We start from the raw sequence: 18,701 nt of genomic DNA on the forward strand, positions 1-18,701 counted from the left end.
CAGGGAGAATGTGAAGAAGAGCAACATCCGCAAGTTGAAAGTTAGTGACCTGAACTAACCTGAACTCAGAAAGTAAATTAAAGGCGACAGTGAGATCCCCGTTTTTAAAGGCAAGGAAAGTAAAGCACACGATGAGAATATGCTACGTAGAAACATGTGTAATATTAGAAGTTCAAAGAAGACACGGTGAGATGCTAAAGATGAAACGTTGTTTATTTTGAGTGCAAGAGTGTGTTCACTTCTTTTATTCTGGATATAATTGATTGTGCTGACATGGAAACCTTTGTGCCTAACGATATTCCACTTTCATGGAAAACATGTTTCTTACGTGTTTTAAAGAGTTGAAGGAATGTAGGGCCTCTTAGGTTTTAAATGTCTTAAATTCTTGAGCGTCGCTTAATGTTGGACAGTCTAATCTGATCACTTTAACCCGAACTAACATTTTGCCGCAATTTTAACCATGCCGTTTTATATGCCATAAACGATCGGCGAGTTAATGAATGAAGAATCTTTGGTCAAAAAAAAAAAATAATAATCATAAAAGCATTGACTAGTCCTTGCGATATTTTAACCCGAACCGATTCCGAGGACCTTAAATGTGAAGGCATATCTAATGGAGATCCGGGTATTAAGTTCCAAGAGATAGGAGCTAGCTTTGCCTGGTTTTTGCCATTATTTTTAACAAGTTGGAATGAGATTGGGTGTCGGAATGGTGTGTGGAACGAGATTAGGTGGTCGGAAGCGCTCCGAATACAATTACCAAACCCATATGTAAGTTCTTTATGTCAGAGGATGCTCCTCCCAAAATTCAAACGAAACCGTCATAAAACATCTTAAATCTTTCAGCATCTCTACGGATGTTCCAGTAACACACATAATACGAGTTAACTACATTAAATGATTCACGTTGTTCCTCAATGGAATAAAGACCGCTTGATGGCGGCCGATCTATTGTCGCTCATCCTTGTGACGTAACGAGGGGGCGACAGGAAACGCGAAATGCGTCACCAGCTCGAATTTAAGAAAATTAACGCTCAATTAGTCCCCGGGATCTGATGCGATTTTTCCTCCATTGTGTTGTATCCATATTGATTCTCTATCACTATTCCAACAAAATATAAAATAATTGAATCAAAGCGAAGGTTAAACAGAAGCAAAGGGGTCACAAGGATAACGGTCGTTAGGTATTAGTTACCCTAATTTCCAAGCTTAAATATGAAAGTTTTAAGAGCACGTTATAGTCGTCTCGTCTCGGCGGAGGAAATAAGCCATTACTTTGAATATTTCGAGACATGTTATGAGACATCTGGGGAAATTACAAAAATTAGAACTCTCGGGTAGGTGGCGAAATTTCCGCAGGATAAATTAAGGTATAACGGCATCACTAGTGACTAACACTAGCGGACAAATTTAACTTTATTAGACAGAAATAAGTACGAGTTAGATTTTATCTTTATCCGTTTGCAGTAGCAATATTGATTTCCCTCTGGAGATCTAAAACCACTTTCAAGGTTTGAAATCCTCCCTGATAACAATGAAGTTGGGAGAAACACAATATCGCAGGGTTTTAAGGAGGTTTCCTCCAATCCGCAATCTAATTCATTTTTTGTCTCCCCCGCGGAAAGGTTGAACTGTCTCAACCGCCCACTGAGCGGTTTCACATCTGGTTCGCAGTAGAAAAGAGCTGTTAGTTTCGCAACAAACCAAATTGCCCAAACAAATATGCATTTAACAAACGAGAAGCCCTCATTATATGGTCATTTAACAATAAAGCAGGATAATTGCTTACGTGGACCGCGGCCGAGGGGCCCCAGTCGGTTCCGTGGAGTCGCGACGGCGTTTCGTCCCGATTTTTTTCCCCGCGATTGTCCAGCAGGTGAGGTTGACCAGGACTGGATACGATCATGACCAGCAATGGGAGTGACAACGTAAGTTCTTCACGTTAAGTACGGCCCTGATTTAATGCCCTCTCCATTACGGGATGTCATTAGTGGAGTTGTTTTGGGGGTTGTTTACGATTCAGAACGATTTTTGATGGGCCCCCGCCACTGCAATATCAATCAGTGGCGCCTAGCTGACTAACAGTTTCCATCTAATATGGAGACTGAGTCGGAAGTAGTAACCGTGAGGGTTGGAACGAGGGTGAATGTCCTCGATGACAAGTAACGTTCCGCATTTGTAAACAAATGGATTGTCTCTTAAAAGCATTTTCTTTAGGGAATAAAATCGGAATTTTGGCGTCCACGTTTCGGACCCGTTTCGTTATGGGCTTTGAATGGAAACTAGGGTACAATAAGGTATAGTAATGGACAAGGGTGAATACTCCTGCCGGCGAAGTTTGAATCTTTGCGAAACGTGACCGAAGCAATTAAACCTTATCTGTCAATTCCACCCTCGTTTATCTTTAATTGCTCTCATTCTTGCATTACATGAATTCTCCAGGACTCTCTTTAATGTCGATTTGATTTATGATTTTCTTCAAATTTAATCTAAATTTGTGCTCTTCGGTTCTACGATTTGTTTTTTGAGATTTAACACCTGTTTACGATTTTTTCGAAGGATATCACTTTAAATTTACGCCGCATGTTTAGCCAACGTCCTGTATGTAGTAGCCGCAATATAATATTTCATAGTGAGCGTTTTTACTTACTTAATTTAGCATCTCCCTTATTTATAGTGATAACTTTGATCCTTTTCCATTCGCAATTGCAGTAAGCTTCTTTACCGCATAATATTACGCTAGAGGAGTCTTAAATCTACTTCTGAACGAAGTTACGTTCATATATCTCTTTCCTGGCTTTAAGAGTACTGCAATTTAATTTTCCAAGGAAATTTAAAAGATACATATGTAGGTTTCTGATTTTCCATGTTTTCGCTGATTTGATTTCTAAATTGTTATTAGACACCCACGTACTTGACCTAATAGTCGACATATTGATCAACTATGTCAAAATATTATTAGTGATTCCAGGCACAAATAACCCAATAAACCGTGTGAAAAGCATCCTTCAGGGTGTTCTCAGGACCTTTTTAACTTATTTGCCATAAAGGTTCTTTCACCAACACAATTTTGATTGTACCCCACTAGTCTTTTCAAAGGGGGGAAATTGCCAATTAACCGTTCACAGAGGGTTGAAGGGAACCTTTGAACTTTGCACACCCATGCCGCTTTACGGATTTTTAGCAGCGGAGCCTTCTCCTAATTGCCGGCGCGCGGAAGTTCCCAATTTTCTCAATTTCAAGGACAAACACATTCAACTGAAATTTTTCATGAGGTCTATCAATTACGGCTTAATTCAATTATGAAACAAGTCCCAAGACTTTGATGTGCTCGTGTTCGATATGTTTGGTGAAGGAATGGCGAATCTCCTTGTGGTGCACGGAGGCAGCCTTGGCCCCGTGGTCCCGCCCCTGTCTCCGTGGCTGTTGCGAGGTGGCTTCAGGGATGCCGTGACCTCGATGGCGACGCTGCCGATCAATACTAGGCCGCCGCCCCCGGGTGGCGGCACTCTGCCTCGCCCCGCCGCCGAAACCGACCAGAAATTGCATAATCATCCCTCTGAGCTATTTTCTCGTTGGGTTCTCCTCGTAATAGGTTTTCGCCACTTCCATATTAATGTATTTTTTTGCTAAGAAAAAAGTGATGTTCACGTATATTATGCAGGGTATTTTGGAAGGCAACTATTTATAGGCTTCGCTTTGTATTTTATTAATTATCACGATCGAAACCAATATTATCATAAGTAAATTTTAATTACTTTGGGCCTCTCGATCCCTAACGACTTCCTGACCCGATATAATTGCTTAGAAACCTGCCACTCATTTACAAACTCTAATCTGATTATAGCCGAGTGTAGCTAATATAGCAACGTGACGTAGCGTTTTGCGTCACTTCGAATCGCGAAAAGGCCACCATTCTCCGTTATTTTTAGGCTTATGTATTTTCGTGTATTTTGGAGGCACAAATGGTGTCATATTTGAATAGTGTTCGCCCGGTGAAAATAAAAATGTTCCGGTCAAATTTGGTCAAGGATAATGATATAGAAAAATATCATTTATCGTTGTACTTGTAACAAAATACTAAGTGTCATATCACGCTCAAAAAATAAGAAAAATACGCTGTACATTTTTGTCACCATTTTGTCAATAAAACGTTCAGTCACCTTTGATAGAGCCGGTAAAAACATCCAAAAAGACATTATTTATTATGATTTCAGGTTTTACTAAGATTTGATTACTACTTTTTTGCTGCCTTCCAAACCTTGAAAAAATCCCAAAATTTTAGTCATAAGGATTAGACTTCAACAGCTGTTCGAAGTAAAAGGTTTACGTCCTATAGCTTAGAATTTATAATTATCTAATGCACAATGCATAGCTCAATAATGGTAGCGTTGGGATAGTATCTGTTTCTGAACTTTCTGGAACCACCTCAAACCAGTTTCCCCGTCTGCCGGCACATGTGACGTACTATTTGATAAGCACTCGAACCTAGCAAGCAATGGAAATATGTGCGTATTGAAACCAATTTTAACCGGTTTTCCACTATTGACTTCCGTTTTTGCAAGGCCTCTTGTAAACACACAATATCGTCGACCTCGAACTTGACACTTGCTACTTGTGTCTACATGAGTAGGTTTTCCTTTTTTATTAATATTGTTCGATTGCCCTCGCGTTTCTTTCACTTCACGAATTCGCATGATTCTTCTGTTTGTGCGAATGACATTAATCTAACAACAAATCTGATTAAGCGATTATAGATGCATAACAAACTGGGCGCAGTCTTTTGTGACGTCTAGAGCGTTGAAAATGGGTCCCTATAAATAACCCATAATGGGAACTTTGTAACCTTTGTTATATCGTCGACGTCTCTCATTGCTTTGTGCATCACAAGGTGCATTATTTGAAAACTACTCCGTCATAAAATCGAGCACCGTTTTTTATATCGCGTTGAATAACTAAAATATCGGTACGCAGATTTTTTTCAAAAGCTCCAAGATTATCTACGAAACCGCCATGACGACGACTTTAGACTGGACACACTGTAGCGCAACAAAAATGGTAGTAGTTAGCAGGAGATAAGGACGCGTCCGGAGAATTTTTGGCCAACGATCGTTTTCGTTACAAAGCAGCCTGAAATATCCGGTTTTCCACAATATACACATTTAAATTCATAATTCAAGATTAGCGTAATTGTCATAATAACCCTAATTAATAATAGCAAACAGTCATCACAATTAGGAGTAACACTCGCTGTAAAATGCGGTTGTAAATTTTTTCTCAAATCTGCAGTAAAATTTACACCTTTATGACTGAGGATTTCACCAAGGTAAAGATTGTATTTAACTTTAGTACGATAAACGGATTCTGTCATAGAACTACCAAAACCAGCGATTTGCATACGAATGTGGCTTTGCTAATTCTGTTGTATCGTTACGTTGATTTGATTAAACAATTGTGCTTCAACGCGCTAATGAAAAACAATGGATTGTAACCAATAAAACAATAATAGGTAATTGAGTGTTGATAAACTGGAACTAATCTGTGCCCGGAAATTAAACCTACCGGGACTAGTTTTCTTGGTCAAAAAAACTTTACATTGTAATACAATGTGGTGAATTCATTTTTCCAGAAGTGAATTAATCTACCCACGCGACATTTATTTCTTATGAGAATTATTAAAAGTAAACAACGGGAAAATTTTCCATAGCTTCCTAATCTTCTAAAATAATCTCCGGTCCTCTGGGAAAGTCCTCGACTCCTCAATCGTTACTTCAAAAATTGCCTCGCTAGTTTCTGGCTTTAACAGCAGCCTTTTAATTAAGCTAAAAATGGATGAGGGCATGTTTTTGTCAAGAGTGTTTTCGACATAGCAAAAATGTTGAAAAACGTGTAGATTTTTTCATATAATAATCTAAGATTGAACGGAAAAAATGTTTTGTGAGACTCTGTTTAGGTTTGAAATTTTTAACGTTTACACGGGAATAGGTATAGTTGGGGTATTTAGACGCATACATATTACTATTTGTAACAATCAATTGCAACCGATGCAACGGCCGAAAATAGCAGATCTGCATGCAAACTTCCTTTCGTCATTTTATTACTTTATATTGATTGTATCGATTTGTGCGTAAACGCTAAAAATTCTAGACTTAAATAATTTAATGCGGCAACGCCGCGTTTTGCATTTGTCACAAAAGATGGCCGCCTAACGGGACATTTGTCGTCGTGACGTCATAGGTTCCAAAAGATGAACTTAGAGCCATATTCCTGATGTTTCAGCTCATGAAGTTTTCTTGACGACATGGTGACTAAAAAGTTGTCGTTTTAATTAACATTTCCTTTACCTCTCAATCGAATGCAGTTCTGGCAGGCCACATTTGCCTGAACCAGAAGAATCCCGTCCCTGTCTTAACTGTATCAGTCCGGTTCTCGGTGGTATGTGCCGATTGGCATTGGTGGAGGTGAGCCCGAGCTTTCCATAAGCGAGAAACAGCGTCGACGCCGCCGGAGGCGCCATCAGACACGCGGGATCCGCAGTGTGACGTCAGAGCTCAATAGGCGCCGCGTCAGTGGCGCGTTCGACGCTTTTTCAGTGAGTCCGCGCCCGTCGATCAGTGCGGTTTGTAGTAGCGAAAAGCGGGTTGCCGTCACCATATGCGGTTCTGCATTTAGCACGAATCATCCCCGGATTAATTCATATCTGACGTGACGACGGCCTGCCACCATGGGGGAGGAGGTACGTGCGACAGGCTGTAGCCCCTTAGGCGCTTTCTAGATTTTATGTGTAAATTTGTGGGAACACGGACCTTGGATATCCAGACCCGTCGTGCGGTTGTATCGATCTGGAAACTGGGGCACGGTGTCAATGTGGTAGATTTTTTATTGCCTGCACATGCATTTATTTCTAACTAGTTTTGTGCACATATGGAAAAATTTGTGCCAATAGATTTTCTCGTCTCGGACTTCGAACTGAAAGAAATTTTCTGGAAAAATCTATATCTGCCTTGCGCCCTGCCCGCTGAGGGCATGGCGGTGCAACAAAAGAATAAGTAACCTTGATTGCGAATCGCGAATGCTTCCTTCACATGTGAATGTGAGCGTTCACATAGTTAAATCAATTGCGACTATACGAAAGAAAAAAAATCGGTGTAAAAACAGAGCTGGGTCGTCATGACCTTTTTTCCTTTTAGGGGTAATATCCAGTTATATCTGGTTCAAACCGCTCAGCAGGATAACCGAACTTGACGGATTTAAAGTGCGCCCTATTATCACTGATTTGGCTATTGATTTACCCTTTTCTTGATTGCTAAGACTGTCTAAGTTACGTTTATTTTTATGATTTTTTTGCTTAAATATATTAATAAGTAAAAATTACCGGTCATAAACATAATCTCCCAGGTTTTGGCATAGTTCTTGTGGTAATATTTAGATGTTAGTATCTAGTTGTTTCCTTCTGGGCTAAAAGCATGTAGTTAGTCGATGCCACTTTCAACCACTAACAAGGATTTTTCAGGAAGGTACCTTTTGGTTGCTTAATACTATTCTGAAGGATATTCATTGGACATCTTAAAATTCCTAGTTAGAAAAGTATTTGTGGACTTTCTAACATGAGTAACCTTCTGAATAAGTGACCAGCATCTTCAAAGTTTTATCATGTGTATAGAATGTGATCAACAACACTTTCATTTAAGCTTTCCATATTCATCCACTTAACTTGTGAGGAATTGGGGTAGCAACAAGTAGTACATACTTACATAACAGTGTTGTTAATTGTTTTTTGGAGAATATCTAAATCCCAACAAGGAAATGTAAATTCACTTTGTTTTTAGTTTCAACGCTTCGAATTCATCCCCATCATTATAGCCCATTATTTTATTATTAAGTACTTAATATTATTGTCATTGTCATTTAATCATTTGGCTGCCTTAGTTCCCTGGGACCTGTTCAATATCTTCAGTTACTGAAGGGTTTTTTTTGACTTTGTTTAGAGAGTTCAAAAAGGGAGAACCAAGATGTGAGCTTTGTCAAAACCTTCATATTTTCACACACTAGAGGATATTGAACACACCCCCTACATATCATTACAGTTATTTCAATGATATCAATTCAACTGATAAGTAGACCGTTTGAATCTGCAATTGATTTTTCATCTGTTAAGCTGGATTTGTACACTCGACGTTGGAGTCAGATTTGGCATTGACTTTCACAATAATTCAAATTGTGCAATTTACACAGGGCTCATGAAAATCAGGCATGGGCGGTACAGGATCATGTTTTGATTTTTGAAAAAATATCGAATTTGAAATGAAGAGTTACATTTTTGTGTTTAGATTCAACATGCCTTGTCAATCCAACATTGAATCACCCCAATGCCAAAATCCAAAGTGAAGAATTTACATTGCGCTCTCGAGCTTTGCTACAAATCCAGTGCCGACGTTCGGAGTCGGCGCTAAAGCCAAATCCAACGTCGAATTTACAAATCAACCTTTATTGCTACTCACGACGTGGTCTTTGTCAATTGCAAAAGCCAAATTCCAATTCATTTTAATTTCTCATGTCATCATATGTTGTGCACGTCATAGCATTGAGGACAACTGTCACGACGTTTCCCCTCGAAAGGTTGGTAATAGCTATTTTGCTAGTTTTAGCTGGATTGTGCTTGTTTTGCAGCATGGTCGTTCAGACTCGTACCGAGTAGCCACAGTGCCCAGCAGTTACGACGACAACAAAACGGCAGATGGTCAAGCGAAGGTAATTTTTTTCTTAACTTTAGTGATCAGTAGTATCTCATTAAAGTCGAGAAACAAACACTCAACTCAACCAGATGAAATAATATAACAAGGTACTTATATGTGTCAATAATACTGTAATCTCTTGAGTTTAGATTTTATCAATGTGTATTGCTAAGGTTTAAAGCGCGCTTTTGAGTGCTGTCGATTGGCCGACAATTACATATATGGATATTCCAAGTCCAATCTAAGACCAAAGTGAGAAAAAAAATGAAAAGGAACAAATCAGTGTCAATGTGTGTAATTAAAGATGAACAGTACTCAAATAAGAATTTAAAAAGCCCCAGTGAAAATTAAAACTTAATGTATTGGTAATGGAGTGATTGAAGAAAATTTTCTCTGTCTTGATAAATACACTATGGACACATCGTACACAAATTACGGGCACGAAATAGAGATTTTCTAAGACATGTGGAATAAACTACGAGCACTTAATGGTAGGTGCTTTCGACCAGTCTACAAAGACTACGTACAACACTCGAAAAGTTGGAAATCGAATTATCTTGATTTTTTATTTTCACACTAGTTTCCACAATACAAAGTTATTGATAATTCGGCAAATCTGAGCAATTGAAAGTTAATTAGAAAGCAATTAAATGATAAAATCTGGCAAATTAGAAGTAATTAGTGATCGCTGATTAATTTCGAAAATTAGGAATTATATTCGGATTTCAATATGCATATAGAAAATGGCTTTTAATGAGCGAGCAATTAAATAGTGACGAGATTAAAGATAACGGAAAAAATGGCTTTTTATTAAAGAAAGTTAATTAAATATAAAAGTTATTATAAAAAATGGACGAGACTTAAAAATTGAAAAATTCTGGGAGCCGGGACGAAAATTAAACAGTTTTTTGAATGATTCATTTCGAAAGTGGTGAAACGTACAATTAAGACGCAAAGTGTGCAATTGAGCGGAGCAAAAGTGCTGAAAAATAATTGATTAGGGTAGTAGCAAATTAATTGGAGACTTGACAGCATAACGTTTTTTGGACATGCCAAATTAATAATAACTTACTTAATATTACTAGAATTTAGAAGTCAGTTTAGGGTCAAGCCAACTCTTCAAACTTATTTATCAGAGCCATACAACGATCAGAAAAAAGTAGTTTCATTATCTTGCAAAGTGCATATGTATCACATCGAAATTCCCTACAAAGGAAAAAAATTAGAGGAATATTTTTAAAAATCATGAGATTTGTTATAAAACGGGGTTTTCCTCTATTGCTAAGTTTTTTTAAGTGAGAAGTTACAAATTTTGAAATTCGTACAGTTCAAAATTGCGGAATACTGAACACGGGAATGCGATCAGAATGAAAATCAAAATCGTTAAAAATCAAACTTCAACGTTCTGTTTTTTTTTTAAATTTTTTTAATTAAAAATTAGAATTACAAGACATTATTTCTACTTACACATGAGCGCACGGCAAAGATTTTCCGGACAGAATTATCTGTTACTTTGCAAAATTAGCTTACACAAAGTCCCCATAAGAGAAATTCAACCATTTCGTTCAGCCTTCGGTTTGACCTATTTTATGTTGCCCACTAAAAATTTGGTTCGACTTCAATTCAGTTTATGTCAGTTTGATGGTTTTTTTTCTGAATTATCCGAATTTTTGGGTAATTCATTCGGAAAAAAGTATTTTTCCGGAGAGCCGCCTATAGATGAAGTATCAGATAAAAATGACGTGAATTATTTTTTTCACAAGGAGTTCAAACTGCTTTTTTTCCTTAGTATTGGGTTATGAGGATAAAATAAAAACACACTAATTACTAATGATTTTCTATTTTCTGATATGCGCGGTCCGATCGATTTTAAAAGAGTGTCTTATTATATCAAGACGTAGAAAAAGAATGAATTTATCAAGCATCGCTCCAGACACCCATTCATCGAACCTGTGTGTTTATATATATAATCCTGGAGGGACTAGACCAAACATATCTATTGAAAAATAATTTATGTGTCTGATGGAAGTGATACTTTCATAAATTTTGCCTTATGAAAGAAAGCATTATTCAACACTTAACATAAAATGTTATGCATTACTAAACGTATGGGTTGCACAACGAGGACTCATCTAACTCAAGGGATTTCACCGTGGCCCAATCACAGTTTTATACAATCTTGTAACCTTGTAATTCAAGATCTTAGCAATCCACTTAAATCTAGAAGATTCGTACTGGTGTGCAGCGATTAATGGTTTAGTAGGTTGCTACTTTAAGGCGAAACTGCCTTGTCCCTTAATACTTTTTTATCTATTTAATTTCTCTTTTTATGTTTTTCTCTTTTTTTTACCTTTTTGAAAACATTCAGGGAGGCTTTTAGACTGCCTCTTGGTTTTAGTTGGGCCTCTTTTTTTCTTGTTTGGAATTACTTCATTTCTCTGTTGGTTCCAAAAATATCCAAGTTTTAACGGTACTGTCCTAAGGTTGCTTATCAACAATGGAGCTATTCGACTGCATTCACTTTAACAGGCACCAAATTTAAGCAAAGCGACATCATCAGCTCATTTCGCATAGAGACCTGATGATCATGCGCGTACAACCAGTTTACGCGTGTCTTCCATGATCCTGGAGGAAAGCGTTATGGATCCTGCTCTAGACTGAGGACACATTTATATCGTCCTGGATGTTTATTTCAATCTACGGCGTGTCGGTCAATGGGTAATTCGAAAGGAAACGAAGGCATCATGAAATCTGTTCGTTCGTGAGACAGTTTTATAGAGTCATTCAGGTGTTGATCTCATCGACTCTTTAGGCTCGGACTGAACATCGACCGTCCACAGACAGGATCAGCTATCTCTTCAGTTGAATCCGCCGGAATCTCACTCGCATCTTTTGGATCCGTCTCATGGGGTTCGTTTCGTTCGACCATTTCGTAGTTTTCCTCTACGAACGGTTAAATCAAAGTCCATCGTTGAATTTCGTTGTGTTTTATTGAACAAAAGCCAAGTTTATGGGATCAAAGCTTTATTACGACTGGCTAAAATTAAAAAAACAAACAAAAACGCGTTGGGCAAAAATGAATATAAGCAGAGTATCGATTATCATAGTGCTGGCCCAGCAATCATATAAGGTTGCTGCTAAACTTGCAGTTCGTTAAGAAAATAATATTACGAGAAGAACCTTATCGGTCGGCGTCGGCACAAATTTCAAATATACCTAATATTAATTATAATCCTAATATGAACTTCAGTGATTGCTTCTCCCAGTTTAGTAATGCGGCCCACATCACGGTGGTCAGAAAAAACTTTTTGCAATATGAGGCATCGTTTGGACAATTTCTGGATGTCCGACCCTTGGAAGTTGACGGTACGTTGGCAGGACCTGAGGACATGCTCCATCCTTCTTTGGACACCATCCACCTCCATGGAAATTGTGCCGCCAGAGTAGTCGATCACAGAATATTAATGTTCCTGGCAGCTTTTTTTTTGTTTTGTATCTTGTGGTCCTCCTCTGTTCGTTGAACTCTCTGGAGAATTCGTCGGAATTGTGGCGCTCGTGTTTTGTCAACGTCCTGCACCAAACGTTTCAAAGATCTTCCTTTTCCTTGTACGTGTCCTCTTTCTTTTCATCTTCGAGGACTATTCGTCCTCAGTCTTCGTCCTCTAGACCGTCCTGGAGTTCTTTCGGGACAGGTCCATAAAAGTAGTACTATTCTTAAGAAACTCTAGCTTGTCCTGGTTGAATATCCGTAATAAATTACAAAACTCCTTATCGCTTCGCGAGATTTCAACTAGTAAGAGTGGTTAGGGCTGCTAAAACCACCGGGTTCCTCTTCCCCTTCCATTTGCACCTCTGTCCGGAGGTTGGTTCTCCAGGTTTCTGGGTGCCGGATTACTGTCAGTGGTGTTGAGGGGTTCCTCTATTGAAACAGGATCTTCAAAAATTTGGTTTACCATATATTACCGAAATGGAGCGTTTCTTTGGAATTGATGTTCATTATTTGTCCAGGTTTTGTTTGTTGATTTCCTTAATTCGTTATTGGTAGTCTATTGTGTGAGGGACTCCTATGGTGACTATTCTATAGGAAATTCCATTATTAATTCCATTATTATAGTTTTTTCTATTGGAGATTCTCTGTATTGTTGTGGGAAGTACATGTAGTTTTTATTGTCGTATAATTGGAGATTTCCTCTATAATTGTTGCGAGAGTTATTTATTAATATTGTGGAATTCCAGCGGCTACTGTCTATGATTTGGAAATTCAGTAGTTCAATGTGAATATGATTGTTTTGAGAATTTCCCGGATAAATTCGGCCATTATTGGCGGGTGGGGTTCTCTTCTATTGGAATTTTCCTCATTGTGTATATGTCGATTCTGTTGATCCCTGCAGAAGTGTGCATCTTGACGGTCAATTCCTCGTCTGGAATCGCCATTCAGTGATGTGTGAATGGGCATTCGCTCATTACTGCACAGAAGTTGTGTGCACCTCGCGCATTTGAGTCGATTTGATCTCTTGCAATTCGTTACAATTGTGCATCTTGTGGCGGCGCTTCCCGTGCGTCTTCCATTAGGTCCTATTCAACCTTCAGTGTTCTCTGGACGAACTCATATGAATTAAACTCCAGATTTCGTAAATGCGCGCGCAAAACTAGCTTGAGTAATGGTGTAACGATGTCCACTCATAATTTGGTCGCTTTATCGGGCGCGGGCAATTCTTACATAATACATATATTTGTACTGCAAAAATACGTCAACAGGTTCGTCATCCTGTTTTTCACTATACAGTGTGACGCAGCTCGGGTTGGCGGTTTCTCTTGAGTCAAATCGCCGCAGAAAGCCGAACAAAAAACTGCTCTTTTTGGTTCTCTCGAGACTCCTACTGGGTCTGGAAGGGGCCCGATGGACTGTCTCGGGCGAGGAGAAGCAGAGGTGGACCAGGTACCAGTTGTCAAGCTGAGAGTTGGAAGCGAGTTGTCAAGCTCTTGGTTTAAATCGGTTAAGTTCTCTGCTGGAATCTCGGAAAGCAAAGTTGAATAGATACGTTGCAATCTAGAAAGGGGGGACAAATTGCTCGGGTTCTTGAAAAATATGACACCATTGAATGCAAAGATTAGTTCGCTAGTACTAGAAATCTCAAGTGCTTGAGCAGAAGGACGCAGGTGTTTCAAGATTTTTACTTGGAGTATTATTTTGCATTGACGTAACACAGTTGAGGGCTTGGACTTCAATTCAAGATTCAGAATTTACGCTTCATGTCGGATTTGGCAAAGTGTGTAATTCCGAGATGAAGTACCTACACTAATTACTGTAGCATTTTCTGTCGTCATATCAATAACTCCTAAATCGCGGACTGTACGCGACACCTGATTTCAGTTTAGTACAAAAATTTAAATGTTAATTGAGCGCCGCTAGTATAAAATAAATTAATAACCAATTCTGTTCGTTCAAGACTCATTTTTCTTATTATTAAGTTTGAAAATTGGTACTCATTAGAGCCTCGAAACGCTCATCACAGAAATGCGCACAAAATGGAAATCGAAGGGCGTTAAGACAGTCCTCTCAAAGTCGCTAAAAAATCAAACTTCAACGTTCTGTTTTGGACTTTAAAAGTGAGAAAACTAACGTAATGTCTACGTATGCGAGCCCTCGGCAAGATCTTCCAAATTTTCTTAAGCACAACTATAAGTTTGCTTTAGTGGAGAAATTGACCTAAGCAAATTCCTCGTAACAGAAATTAAACGGCTCAGTCCTCCTATTTTATATAGTCAAACTTTTAGTTCGACTTTAATTCAATCACTCTGCGTATACTGTTTTCTGTCATTTTCGTAACGACCTAAATTCGCATAAACTTTCGTGAATTTTATAATCGAATTGTACTTTCTTAAAGTTACTAGCCAATTTGGGACCCTCTGTAAGTTTTTTCTGTCGTTCTTAGGCACGGAGAAAGGTGCAGAAAAAGCCAAAGAAGACTGGAGACTTAGACGACTTGAAACAAGAATTAGATATCGATTATCATAAGATCACACCTGAAGAATTGTATCAGAGGTTCCAGACACATCCGGAAAATGTAAGTTGATAAATCTTTTGAGAAGATAACTTCTGAATGTTTGTTTTTCTAGGGTCTTAGTCATGCAAAGGCGAAAGAAAACTTGGAACGGGACGGACCTAATGCACTCACCCCGCCCAAAACAACCCCCGAATGGGTGAAATTCTGCAAAAATCTCTTCGGAGGTTTTGCTCTTTTACTGTGGATTGGTGCGATTCTTTGTTTCATAGCTTATGGCATTCAAGCCAGTACCGTGGAAGAACCCGCTGATGATAATCTCTTTCTGGGTATCGTGTTGGCGGCTGTCGTTATCGTCACAGGTATTTGTCATTTAAATTCAATTAAAGGAAAATAATTAAGCCTTCCTTGTTCCGTAGGTATATTTTCGTACTACCAGGAGAGCAAAAGCTCGAAAATCATGGAATCGTTCAAGAACATGGTGCCTCAATTCGCTCTGGTTCTCAGGGAAGGTGAGAAGTTGACTCTGCGTGCCGAAGATTTAGTACTGGGTGACGTTGTTGAGGTCAAGTTCGGCGACCGAATTCCGGCTGACGTTAGGATTATCGAATCGCGTGGATTTAAAGTAGACAACTCCTCGTTGACCGGGGAATCGGAGCCCCAAAGCCGGAGCCCTGAATTCACCCACGAGAATCCCCTGGAAACCAAAAATCTCGCCTTCTTCTCTACTAACGCCGTTGAAGGAACTGCCAAGGGAGTGGTTATCGCTTGCGGCGACAACACTGTAATGGGCCGCATCGCCGGCCTGGCCTCAGGCTTGGACACCGGTGAAACCCCCATTGCCAAGGAAATTCACCATTTCATCCATCTTATCACTGGAGTGGCAGTGTTCCTCGGTGTAACCTTTTTCATTATCGCCTTCATTTTGGGTTATCATTGGCTGGACGCCGTCATCTTCCTCATAGGAATCATCGTCGCTAATGTACCAGAAGGATTGTTGGCCACAGTAACTGTATGCCTCACCCTCACAGCCAAGAGAATGGCCTCGAAGAACTGTTTGGTTAAGAATTTGGAAGCCGTGGAAACCTTAGGGTCAACCAGCACCATCTGCTCAGATAAAACTGGCACTTTGACTCAGAACCGCATGACCGTTGCTCACATGTGGTTCGACAACCAGATCATCGAGGCAGACACCACTGAGGACCAATCTGGGGTGCAGTACGACCGCACCAGTCCCGGCTTTAAAGCTTTGTCACGCATTGCTACTTTGTGTAATAGAGCCGAATTTAAACCTGGTCAAGAAAACGTTCCCGTACTCAAAAGAGAAGTTAATGGAGATGCGTCTGAGGCGGCTCTACTCAAATGCATGGAGTTGGCATTAGGCGACGTTATGTCTATCAGACGCAAGAACAAGAAGGTGTGCGAAATTCCCTTTAATTCGACCAACAAATACCAGGTGTCAATCCACGAGAATGAAGACCCGAATGATCCTCGTCACACTCTGGTAATGAAGGGAGCACCTGAACGTATTCTAGAACGTTGCTCAAGCATCTTCATCTGTGGCAAGGAGAAAGTGCTTGACGAGGAAATGAAAGAGGCATTCAATAACGCTTATTTGGAGCTGGGAGGGTTGGGAGAGCGTGTGCTCGGTTTCTGTGACTTCATGCTACCCACCGACAAATATCCCATTGGTTACAAATTCAATTGCGACGACCCCAATTTTCCCTTGGATGGAATGCGCTTTGTCGGCCTCATGTCCATGATTGACCCCCCGCGTGCTGCAGTACCAGACGCTGTTGCCAAATGCAGGAGTGCCGGTATAAAGGTCATAATGGTGACCGGAGATCATCCTATCACGGCCAAAGCTATTGCCAAGTCTGTAGGCATTATTTCGGAAGGGAATGAGACAGTGGAAGATATCGCCCAGAGACTCAACATCCCGGTGTCCGAGGTAAACCCGAGGGAGGCCAAGGCAGCTGTTGTACACGGTTCGGATTTGAGGGAACTGTCTTCGGAACAATTGGACGAGATATTGAGGTACCACACGGAAATTGTGTTCGCCAGGACGTCGCCGCAGCAGAAACTCATTATCGTGGAGGGGTGTCAAAGGATGGGGGCCATTGTTGCTGTCACCGGTAAGTAGTAGTTGTAAAAAACAAAAAAAAAATTATTGACGATACAAAATGACATATTGGTTAGCTCCGTGTAATATCTGACGACCGAATTGTCAGTGTTACCTTAAGTTTTTCTCTCTCATTCCCATCCCCAATATGACCTTGGTAAAGCAAACGCTGACATTGGCGTTTCACAGCTGATCTGGACTATACTCACATTTTACTGCCTAAATAATAACAGTACAACTTACAATAGATATCCTCGCGTTTACAATTTATCACAAATAATTAGATTTTGACAGATCAGGTTCTCAAAATTTGAACTCTTAACATTTACATTAGTTCTTTATGTCTGGAATACAAAGTTCCGGTGAAAATCTAATCACCCAGTATGCATCGTCGCGTGATCTGTCGCATGTCAGTCAATTTGTTCTCACGACTCACCTGTCACTTCTACTTTATAAAATAGAAATTGTCAATGTGAAAACAGTCACGCTTTAGTAATCACTTAACTGAACTCATTACTTTCAAACATCAATGGAATCGTGACCATAAAACACAGATAGTAGCGGAATTGGTTGAATGAATAGTAGTTTATCGCACAACCTTACTCATGGCAACATCACAGCGATAGTTGCCTTAGGTTAGGATGTGAAAAAAAACCACCTTAAACCGGTTTTGTGACAGATTGTTTGGTGTGTAAACACAGGTCCTACGAAAATTCTAAAATATCCCAAACCGATTTTAACCGGTTTCCTTGCATACCTCGGTTATTGACTAATCTCGAGTATAATTATAATTATGAAAACAAAAGTTAATTTTTCAATTTTTGACTTTTGTAATTTAAACAATCTAAATCAGTTTCAAATGGTTGTCAATGCCCTCCGTAAATTGCGCATCTTAGTAAAATTGGCAACAGTCTGGAAGTTGGCGGTAATTTTGAATAGCTTGCCCGATTCGAGTTAGGTGCGGGGGATGTGGAACCGTTTATTTATATATATATAACTCGCTTATTTTTTAGGCGACGGCGTGAACGATTCTCCTGCCCTGAAAAAGGCAGACATCGGCGTCGCCATGGGCATTGCCGGTTCCGACGTGTCCAAACAAGCCGCCGACATGATCCTGCTGGACGACAACTTCGCATCGATCGTGACGGGTGTCGAGGAAGGCCGTTTGATCTTCGACAACTTGAAGAAGTCCATCGCCTACACCCTCACCTCGAACATTCCAGAAATTTCCCCCTTCCTAGCCTTTATTCTGTGCGATATTCCCTTGCCCCTTGGCACCGTCACTATCCTTTGCATCGATCTCGGAACCGACATGGTGAGTCAATTTTCTTGTGCCGATATTTCGGTGGATTCGAGCAGGTTTCTTTCCCCCTTGTCGAATCCACTGTTTGATTCTATATTGTTATGGGGCAGACGCAATAATACACCGTTGTTGTTGAGTCATTTGTGGTGATATTATTGCCTCGCTGTATGATCCGAGGCATCAGATCTCCCATTATAACGTAATGGTCATCACTGTACTCACACGAAATATTGTATGAAAAGGTCCCGGCCATTTCGCTAGCGTACGAAAAAGCGGAATCCGACATAATGAAACGAGCCCCCCGAAATCCGTACGCCGATAAATTAGTAAACGAAAGGTACCAACAATCTAGTCAAATTGACAATAAACGAATTCTCTTATTCATTATTCGCATGTAGACTTTGAGAACAACTATTATTCCGCATAATATTTGCACTTTAGGCTCGGTTCTTTTGCCAATTTTTATTTCTTTTTCCATTAGTTCACTAGTAATAGCAACTAGTAGAAATCTCTTTTCAGACTTAAAATTACTATCA

The 18,701-nt window shown here is 39.7% G+C and overlaps 1 protein-coding gene across 10 annotated transcripts in view; it reads left to right on the forward strand.

Moving 5' to 3' along the window:
- Atpalpha (sodium/potassium-transporting ATPase subunit alpha) overlaps positions 1–18,701 on the forward strand; it is a 41,666-nt gene that overhangs the window by 13,826 nt on the left and 9,139 nt on the right. For 4 of the 10 annotated variants that reach the window (XM_066388784.1, XM_066388775.1, XM_066388776.1 and 1 more), the window contains exons 2-6: positions 8,671–8,751; positions 14,672–14,803; positions 14,856–15,102; positions 15,160–16,875; positions 17,876–18,177. In XM_066388784.1, the coding sequence (XP_066244881.1) occupies positions 8,671–8,751; positions 14,672–14,803; positions 14,856–15,102; positions 15,160–16,875; positions 17,876–18,177 (2,478 nt within the window). Of the gene's footprint in view, positions 1–1,807; positions 1,929–6,512; positions 6,737–8,670; positions 8,752–14,671; positions 14,804–14,855; positions 15,103–15,159; positions 16,876–17,875; positions 18,178–18,407; positions 18,503–18,701 lie in introns of those variants that run through there. The other 6 variants (XM_066388777.1, XM_066388778.1, XM_066388779.1 and 3 more) reach the window with 6 other exon arrangements.

This window comes from Euwallacea similis, chromosome 4 (genome assembly GCF_039881205.1).
Source record: "Euwallacea similis isolate ESF13 chromosome 4, ESF131.1, whole genome shotgun sequence".
Lineage (NCBI taxonomy): Eukaryota > Metazoa > Arthropoda > Insecta > Coleoptera > Curculionidae > Euwallacea > Euwallacea similis.